General features: G+C 47.3%; 1 protein-coding gene across 3 annotated transcripts in view; it reads right to left on the bottom strand.

Annotated features, from left to right (window-relative positions):
- Positions 1–4,396, bottom strand: part of LOC119300666 (DNAJ protein JJJ1 homolog) — an 8,169-nt gene extending 3,773 nt beyond the window's left edge. For all 3 annotated transcript variants that reach the window (XR_005146552.1, XR_005146553.1, XM_037577572.1), the window contains exon 1: positions 2,611–4,396. Coding sequence is in view for 1 of the 3 variants with exons in the window: in XM_037577572.1 (XP_037433469.1) it covers positions 2,611–4,296 (1,686 nt within the window). In the remaining 2 variants the exon portion in view is untranslated. The remainder of the gene's footprint in view (positions 1–2,610) is intronic.
- Positions 4,397–10,097: the final 5,701 nt, after the last annotated feature.

Below are 10,097 nucleotides of genomic sequence, written 5' to 3'. Positions count from 1 at the left end.
TCAAGGGATTCCTCCTCTCCTCTCTGGACCTTTGGCGGTGGCACCTTCCTCCACGGCTCGACCTGTGCCCCTCCTCCTCTGGGTGCATCAGCAAGGTATGACTCCCGCGCTCATCTCACTTCCCCACCCTCTGCTCTTTCTTCTATCCCCCCTCTCCCAGTGCTTTGTTTCTCCCAGCAGCATAAGGTAGATGTGCCTGGCTGTTTGCCTCCTCTCCTCCTCCCGCACATCAGTTTCCTCCCAAATCTGCTTATCCACCAACAAGGCAGCAGCCCCACCACCGCTTCTCTCCTTCCCCATGCTTGATCTGGTTGCTCTAGTGATTTGGCTCTTCTCTCTTTTTCTTTAACGGCTGGTTGGGCCTTCTCTCAGTGTTGCTGCAGTAGCCAGGTGTACCTGCTCTGATGGATCCTGTGGCTGGTAATGCTTATGATCTATCCAATGATCCTAGGAGAAGAGCTACATCCAACAATCCAGCTTGGAAGTATGGTTCTGGCCAGATTTAGAAAGGAAAGATTTATTCCAGTGTACATTGTATGGCAAGTTAGTCCATGCTGGAGTGAGAAGGCTGAAGCGGCACCTTTCTGGGGGTTCCAGTGATGCGGATAAGTGTTCCATGGCATCCATCGAGATTAGGAAAGAGATGCGCAATTCATTAGAACACAATAAAGTTTAAGCTATGGAGCGATATACAGATGAGGAGGATGAAGCTGATGTTCAAAGGCGCCTTCCTGTCATATATTAGCTCACAACATGATTTGAGGCCTATGCTTTGGTAAAAGTTATCATGTTATGCAACTTGTGGAGCATTTACATTAATGCTAGTTGTTAAATCTCCTAATTGGCTGCCATATTTATAATATATTTATGTGTCTAAGGCGTCGCCTCGCCTTACGCTACAAGCGCTTAAAAGGTGAGGCGGGGGTACAGCGCCTCGCCTCACCTCGACTTACAAACATTGGAACCATAAGATGTATTGCCACCATTCCAAATTAACTGAAGTTCTAGCTTTGTCCTAAGTCTAAGTTTGACCAAGTCCATAGAATAATATACTAATATACACCACATCAAATATAGTGTGGAAATATATTTCATGATGAAACGAATTTGGAAATATATTGCCTCGGCTTACAAACCACAGCCACGGTGAAACACAAAAGATTTTTATTTTTTATAAGATTTCACATCTGTGCATGGATGTAATGTGTGTGTGTTTCATTAGGGGAGCAAAACACATGAGCTAATTTCAAACATATAACAAGAATAAAAGAAAACTGGAATTATGCCAATCTAGACCAACTTAGTTGAACAGACACACAGAAAAGCAGCATATGGCCATTAACATGGAACTGACACCATCATATGGCAATTGACATGGAACTGACATCATCATATGGCAATTGACATGGAACTGACATCATCATATGGCAATTGACATGGAACTGACTAACTCGTATATTATGTTGACCAATGTCCTATGACATATACTTAATCGTACTCAACTTTATTTTCCCAAGTATGAAAGCAGAAGTAAGATGATGGGTGAGCATAAAAGTTTAGAGTGGCGGATCAGATCTGTATCTCTTGGATTTCATGCCAAAATATTGAGTTTAGCAAACAAGAGATACCCATAAGAGGGTGTGTATAAAATAAAATGAAGAGTTAGTTATCTTCACTTAATTACTAAATGTAAATGGTATTTAGTATCATGAGTTCAATCTCATAAGTCCAGGGACTTCAGTTTTTATAGTACGAAAACTATCAAAGACAAGAACACTGTACTCCCGGCAGAAGAAAAAAAAACACTTGTACATAAAACAATAACTCCATCTGCCTAGCTCAAAACCCATCAGCACTCACATGCTCAATCACCATACACAGTTCTCATGAAGACTATCATCATATTTCCCTTCCTATCATATATCAATAAGATGTTCGTAATCCACACTATGATGAATATATAAAAATGTATTAGAACATCACAAACATGCTAGAAGCCCATTGAACTAACTTGTAGGGACAACCTTCCCCAACAGGGCGCTGGAATTGACATAGCACGAGATTAGGAAACTATGTTCTTATTAGTATAAAATCAAGGGTCTGCCTAGGGCATATCTAGATGTGTCCTAGTTCAAACTAGGAAGGAAAAAAAAGACAAAAGAAAATATTTGCACAAATCTCCACGTAAAATCAATGACATAGGACTTAGTTGTGCAATACTTGGCAGATCTAGATGTGCTTTAGCAAAACTGTATAATCAACCCTTTTGCACATGGCTCTCTAGTGACATAGTTCTCACAAATGGAGCATATAGTAATCTGCTCACACAGGGCTCCAAATAAGTGGTTCTTCAGCGACAAAAGACACCCTATCTGCTCACCTTAATACAACCATTGGAAATTATACGGGGTTTGAGCAGTTAGGCGGTTCATCAAGCAACTTGAAGTTGCATATATGGCTCAAACAATGTCAAATAGTTTTTGCTGTCGGATCGAAACAACATTACAGGGTTTAACCACAACACAAATACCAGGATAAGCTTGCTACGAAGTATACGACAAAAATAAGAACTATGTCCTGGATTGGAAAAGAGCACAATTGTAAATTTACCTTTTGCTTCTTTCCCTTTGATGTGAACTTTAGGTCAGCAGAAACAGTTGTTTTCTTCTCTGCGCCTTTCTTGTTCTTTTTGTTCTTTTTAGGATTGTCAGTCTTTTCGTTCTGTTGGCTTCCAACGCTTGCTGATGTGCCGTCATCATTAGAAGTGGGTGGACCTTCCGCCTTATCATCAGCATCATTTTCATCATTATCATGCACAGATTCCTCATACGGAACATCATTCTTCATACCATGTCCACTATCAGCATAACTACCTTCATCTTGTCCCTTCTTTGATGCCCGCCTCCGGCGTCCTTTCTTCTTGACACTCTTAACTTCAGAATTTCTATCTTCACTGTTATCATCCTCTGTAACAACAGAAGGAGCTTCCTCTTGAGGAACCACATAGCCACTTTTCTTGTTCTTACGGCTTGACAACATCGCCTCCAACACACTTGTCTCATCATATGAACCAACCTCCTGCTCCCCATTATTGAAGTCCTTATTACCATTGTCTTCATCCGCCACCTCCAAGCCCTCGTCCAACTCCTCAGCCAACTCTTCTGCAGCATCTGACCAATCACTCTCCTCGGACTCGTTAGCAGGCTTGAAGTCGAACCCCACATCAACTTCTTCCCACTCACCTCCTGCCTCCTCCTCGGCTTCCTTTAGAGCCTCCTCCTCCTCCTTAAAGGCCATCCTCAGATCAGCCACCTTATCCTTATGCTTCCTTGACTGCTCATGGTTCTTCCACTGCTTCTCCGACTTGAACTTCTTATTACAGGCGACACAGTACAGCTCCTCCTTGGCCTTTTCCCTCGTCTCCTCATCATCCTCTTCCTCAAAGGCTAACTCGATCTCGTCCACCCTCGCCCACTCAGGCTCTTGATACGCCATTGCCCGCTCCTTCTTCTTCTTCTCCTCAGCCTTCTTTCGCTCCATCTCTTCCTTCTTCTTTTTCTCTTCCTCTGCCTTCTTCCGCAGTGCCATGTCAACCACCCTCTTATCTCTCTTCTTACAGAAGGCAGCCAACCCTCTCACAGCATCGTTATACTCCCGCCGCGCCTTGCGCATTGCCTTCTTGTTATCCTCCTCCATGAGCCTCCTAACACGGCGGTTCTCCCCACGGGATGCGTCCCACTCGGCCGCCCACCCGAAGTCCATAACCGAGCCGAAACCCAGCCAGTAGGAGTAGAAAGCGGTGACCTGGGTGTAAGGGGAGTCGAGGTTGCCAATGACCGGCGGCGTGGAGATGGAGTCGGTGGGGATGCCCATGCGGCGGGCATAGGCGACCTCCTGGGCGTATACCTTGTCGAATACGTCGCCGTAGACCTTGTAGAATCCGCGGCCGGAGTCAGAGAAGCCGGAAAAGGCGGAGGTGGAGAAGAAGGAGAATAGGTCGGGGACGGGTGAGGCGGAGGCGGTGCCGGAACGGGAGGAGACGGGGTCGGCGAAGAGGATCTGGGAGCGGTGGGAGTCGTAGTAGGCGCGCTCCTGGGGGTCGGAGAGGACGGAGTGCGCGTGTTGCAGCTCCTGGAAGGCGGCGGTGGCGGCGGCGACGTCGGAGCCCGGGGCCTGCTTGTCGGGGTGGAGGGTAAGCGCGAGGCGCCGGAACGCGAGCTTGATGTCGGTCGGGGAGCAGTCTCGGGAGAGTCCGAGGATCTCGTAGTAGCAGCGCTTGGACGCCGCCGACGCCATGGCCGCCGCCGACGACGACGACGCTAGGGTTTTCGAGGCGGGCCTGGCTCAGGGAAAGAGGCAGGGAAGACTTGTTGCCGTGTAAATAACGGTGGGCTTAACTTAGAGCTGGACGATAACTGTTCTTTTAGAGTACTGAGTTGTAATTTTGTACGTCTCCGAATTATACTCTGTTTTGCTTGGATGTCACACAGTTTCGGTTTCCTACGGGTTGTTCGATAAACTGCCAGTCTGAATTGTTTTTTCTTTAAGTAAATATAAAATAATAGGGGCCTATTATAAAAGTTCACCGAAAGTATAAAGCACTTCAAATATAATTAAAATTACATTGAGATATCTGGATCATTGAACAACCACTATCGCTGCCCGAACAAGCCACCGACACACCTTGTCCCTGTTCCCATATCAGAGTCGGTTGGACCTTGTTGATGACAACCGGTAAATCTTCGTGCATATATGGCCCTAAGGACCAGGAACTTGGAGTCGTAGTCGTCGTCGTTGGACTGATGTGGAGCATCTGGTACCAGATCTGACACACGACGAGAAACTTCGCTCGAAGAAAAAGACATGAATCTATGGCAGGGTTCCATCAACTTCCTAACAGACGAATTAGGTGAGAATCAAAGTCAGGAAGACCAACTCAAAGATGAAGCGCCATCGTCCATCCGAGTTCCAACATTGCCAGAACTAAAAGGCTCTAACTAAACTGCTAGCCGGAGGGGGAAGAGAGAGATGTGTTGTGACGCCCCGAGACCGATGCTCGAGAAGGCTTCCTTATATTCCGGGTTTCGCCGTATGTTTCATTTGTGCTTGCCTTTTTATTTTTTTGCATTGCATCATGTCATCATGCCATCATCTCATAAATCTTTTGCATCTCAACTAAATAAATCGTATGGATCTTCGATCCATTTAAATCGAGGGAAGGATGACTTCTCTTTATAATATATCCTCCCGATATTAGTGAAGCTATTATAAAATAATCCATTCTTATGGAATCACCTAAAACACACTTGCAAATTTCCCCATGCCTTTGTTATCTCGCTGCTTGACCTCGAACCTTGTCTGTAAATTCTTTCGTCATTTTCCGGAGCTCCACCAAAAATCCGAATAGTTTTGGACTCTTCATTACCTTGAACTTATTCAAACCATTTGAATTAAATTCAAATGGATTTGAATCCAGATCTTTCAATCATGCCACTTTTATTTTCTGGATCGAGCTTATTTTTTTGCGAGTCCGGGAAAGTAATCCCCATGCCCAAATTCTTGTCCACTCTTTGCTTCCTTTCTCTCTTTTCCTTCTTTGTCCTTTTCTGTTTTTTTTTCGAGAAGTTAAAGAGAAGAGAGAAAGAGAGAAGGGAGTCCGCAGTCCAATTTGGCCCAACGCCCACTCCCGATCAAACCCTAGCCTTCCTGAGTCGCTACTCCCTCTTTCCCTCGTTCCCTCACCGCCGCCAGGAGCCATCTCCTCGATCCCCATCTCCCTACAGCGCTCTGCTCGAAGCACCCTCCTCTCGCTCTCTTCCTCACGCACCAGGGAGGAGCCCCGAGCCCTCACACTCTGCCCTCGCACGTGAGCTCAACCTCGACCCGCCGAGCGCCTCTTCCACCTGCACCTCGTCGCGCCTCCCTCGGCTGTCGCTCCAGCTGCTCGCCTCGCGCCTCTACGCCACCGTCTCGCCATGGCGCCCGGACCGGCCTCCCGCGCGCTCGGCTCCTCTTGCCGTCCACTGCTCCGCCTCTCTCTGGCCGTGCACCTCCCTTCCCGAGGTCCTCCTCGAGCTACCTCGTCGCCCGAGGCAGTGCCTCCCCGCGCCCGGTCGCCGCCGGAGTCCATGACCATCGCCATGATTTCCTCCTCTGCTCGCGAGCCGTGCTTCGCTGCCGCGCCTCCCTGGCCTTGCTGCCTCCGCGGGGCACCGGCAGCACATCCACCTCGCCGTCCGATGCTGCTCCGTCCCTGCGCCACCCGGTGACCCCGTCGTCACTCCGACTGGCGAGTCCAGGCCGCCGAGCTCTTCGTCTTGTTGTTGCTCCGCCATCGACCTCCTGTTGCTGCAGGACCATCCACACCGGGCGTTGTGGGCATGCTGTTTCTTCTCTCTCAAGGTCGAAAGGACGCCCGTTACAAGAAACACCAAGTACCACGACGGTCCTCCAAGAGTTTGGGTTCGACAAGTTTGATGACGCTATTGTACAACTACATTACCGAGACCGGCAAGACCGACTGAACGAAACCGCCAAGTACCTCTATGAACGGATGCGTCAAGGTCGCTTTGGAAATCGCCAAGTACACCACCGACAAGATCACACGGATGCTCGAAAGAGTGCTGAACGAAACGCCAAGTACCACGACGACCATCGGCATGCACCCCTACACCGCATCGGAACGCCGAGTTTTCCTCTTCGGATGTGTGCACGACTATCAGGGCCAAAAGACCCGTACACCATTATCGTCTCCAAAGAACCGTGTAACAGAACCGACAAGTTCGACTACGACTCGTGTACGGCTACGCGGGATTCCTCGGACGCCAAGTTCAACGATGCGTCAAGTCCCTCACCGTGATCCCGAACATCTACGGAAAATTGTGCAACTAAGAACGTGATCGACTACCGCCGCCCAGATCACGAGTACCTCTACCGTCGTCATGTACCCCTACTTCCACTACCGAACGTCCCGAGAACGTCTACTTCCCCTACACCGCTTTGAACTTGAACCCCTCCGATAACGCACGCTTCGAAGGTATAACCCCGAGACGACCGTCCGAGAACGTTTGCATGTGTTGTATGAGATGCACCCGTTGTCTGCACCGTGTCCGAGTTGTCACTTGCTCGGTCCTCCTTTTTTGCCGCTAACCTGTGGGGACCCGGTATCCGGGAGCACCCCACCATCCTTGCATGACACGCTTCCGTCACTTTTCCTTTTGCACCGGTATCCCCGTGAGCTACCGGAACCGATATGGTGCCGTGGCATTATTTTCGGATTCGTCGCCGTGGCACCCTTTCTTTCCGCCACGATGACAAATGCTTCATAATATGCTCATGTCAACATTTTCTTAAAACTTGCATAAAACTTGCACATGTCATCCGCATCATGATAACAACATTAAAAATGGTTTAAATTGTTGTTTGCATTAATTTGCTAAATGCATATGGGGTTTACCGGATGCGTTGTTTGTTATATCCGGCCCGATTTAAATTGCTTAAATGGTATAGTTTTGTTGTGCTTCACATCTTGCCATGTTAACCAACATTTAATATTGTTGAGTACCTAAATGAGAGAGAACTAAATAATTGATGTGGTGTTCCGTCGATATGCAACTCGTTGCATATTGAGCTCCACTTAACTTGTAGTTTTGTTTGTGCATTTTGCCATGCCATGCCTCATTAAACCGGACATGCATCATACTTGGGTGTGCATCATGCCATGTTTATTTGGTGGTTGTTTACTATGTTGTTTGCTTCTTTCCGGTGTTGCTTCTTCGGGTTGGTTCCGATAACGTCGTGTTGTGAGGATTCATTCGACTTCGACCGTTTATCTTCTTTATGGACTGATTCTTCTTCCTTGCGGGATCTCAGGCAAGATGACCATACCCTCGAAATCACTTCTATCTTTGCTTGCTTAGTTGCTCGCTCTTTTGCTATGCCTATGCTGCGATACCTACCACTTGCTTATCATGCCTCCCATATTGTTGAACCAAGCCTCTAACCCACCTTGTCCTAGCAAACCGTTGTTTGGCTATGTTACCGCTTTGCTCAGCCCCTCTTATAGCGTTGTTAGTTGCAGGTGAAGATTGGAGCTTGTTCCATGTTTGGAACATGGACATTTTGTTGGGATATCACAATATCTCTTATTTAATTAATGCATCTATATACTCTTGCCGCCCTAGTTTCCGTCATGTCGGTGTTATGTTCCCGGATTTTGCGTTCCTTACGCGGTTGGGTTATAATGGGAACCCCTTGACAGTTCGTCTTGAATAAAACTCCTCCAGCAATGCCCAACATTGGTTTTACCATTCACCACCTAGCCTCTTTTTCCCTTGGGTTTCGTGGACTCAAGGGTCATCTTTATTTTAACCCCCCCACCCGGGCCAGTGCTCCTCTGAGTGTTGGTCCGAACTGAGCTGCCTGCAGGGCCACCTCGGGGAAACTTGAGGGTTGGTTTTACTCGTAGCTAGTCTCATCTGAGTGTGCCCTGAGAACGAGATATGTGCAGCTCCTATCGGGATTTGTTGGCACATTCGGGCGGTGTTGCTGGACTTGTTTTACCATTGTCGAGGATGTCTTGTAACCGGGATTCCGAGCCTGATCGGGTCTTCCTGCTAGAAGGAATATCCTTCGTTGACCATGAGAGCTTGTGATGGGCTAAGTTGGGACACCCCTGCAGGGATTTGAACTTTCTAAAGTCGTGCCCGCGGTTATGGGCAGATGGGAATTTGTTAATGTCCGGTTGTAGAAAATCTGAAGTTTATCTTAATTAAAATACATCAACCGCATGTGTTGTCGTGATGGTCTCTTTCCGGCGGAGTCCGGGAAGTGAACATGGTGTTGGAGTTATGCTTGATCGTAGGTTGTTCTAGGATCACTTCTTGATCATAGTTTCTCGACCGTGCATTGCCTTCTCTTCTCGCTCTCATTTGCGTATGTTAGCCACCATATATGCTAGTCGCTTGCTGCAGCTCCACCTCATACCTTTTACCCTCCATATAAGCTTAAATAGTCTTGATCGCGAGGGTGTGAGATTACTGAGTCCCCGTGACTCACAGATACTTCCAAAACCAGTTTGCAGGTGCCGATGTTACCGAGCAGGTGATGCAACAAAGATCAAGGAGGAGCTCGATGAAGATCTTGTCCTTTATTTTGTTCCGTTTCCAGTTGATCAGTAGTGGAGCCCAGTCGGGACGATCGGGGATCTGTGTAGCTTTTGGGATAGTCTTCTTTTATTTTGTTTCCATAGTCGAACCTTGATTGCATCTGGTTGATGTAATGCTTTATTCATGTAATTATGTGAAGTGGCGATTGTAAGCCAACTATGTATCTCTTTCCCTTTATGTATTACGTGGGTTGTGTGAAGATTACCTCACTTGCGACATTGCTTTCAATGCGGTTATGCCTCTAAATCATGCTTCGACACGTGGGAGATATAGCCGCATCGAGGGCATTACAAGTTGGTAATCAGAGCCTTCCCCGACCTTAGGAGCCCCCTGCTTGATCAAATCGCTGACATTATTGAGTCTAGAAATGTTTTGAGTCATTTAGGATTATATATATCGGAGAGTTAGGAATTCTTTTTACTCCTCAGTCCCTTCATCGCTCTAGTAAGGCATCCTGACATAAAGTTTTGACTCTTCTCTTCTCAAATTTCACAAAAAAAAATTAGGATCACGCGGGTATCTTGGAATCGTTCCAATGGTTTTGTGACGAGAACATTGTTCATGGTGCCTCCTGACATTTAGGGGTTGTGGCAGTGTCCCGGGGAGTTGAGCTCCGAGGTGTTGTTGTCACAATTTTATCATTGCAGTTCTGGAATACCTGAGTTTAGTTTCGCCGACATCGAAAATCTCTTTTATGCAGTTGTTGGTGAGATAACCTCGACGCCACCCAGCACTGGGGCGAGAGTTCGGGAGTATTGCCATAACTCGTATAACGGATGCTTTTCGAAGGTTGAGGTAGATGATTTCCGAAGGTTTCTTGGTTATGTGTTGAAGGATGGATACCGCTGGATGTAGGATTTGTTAGTTTTGGGTGAGATATTATGATTCCCCTGTATCCCCAACACCTGATTGCATAACCGGAAAATTTTG

This window comes from Triticum dicoccoides, chromosome 5A, assembly GCF_002162155.2.
Source record: "Triticum dicoccoides isolate Atlit2015 ecotype Zavitan chromosome 5A, WEW_v2.0, whole genome shotgun sequence".
Taxonomy (NCBI): domain Eukaryota; kingdom Viridiplantae; phylum Streptophyta; class Magnoliopsida; order Poales; family Poaceae; genus Triticum; species Triticum dicoccoides.
This window is presented reverse-complemented; position numbering and strand designations above follow the sequence as displayed.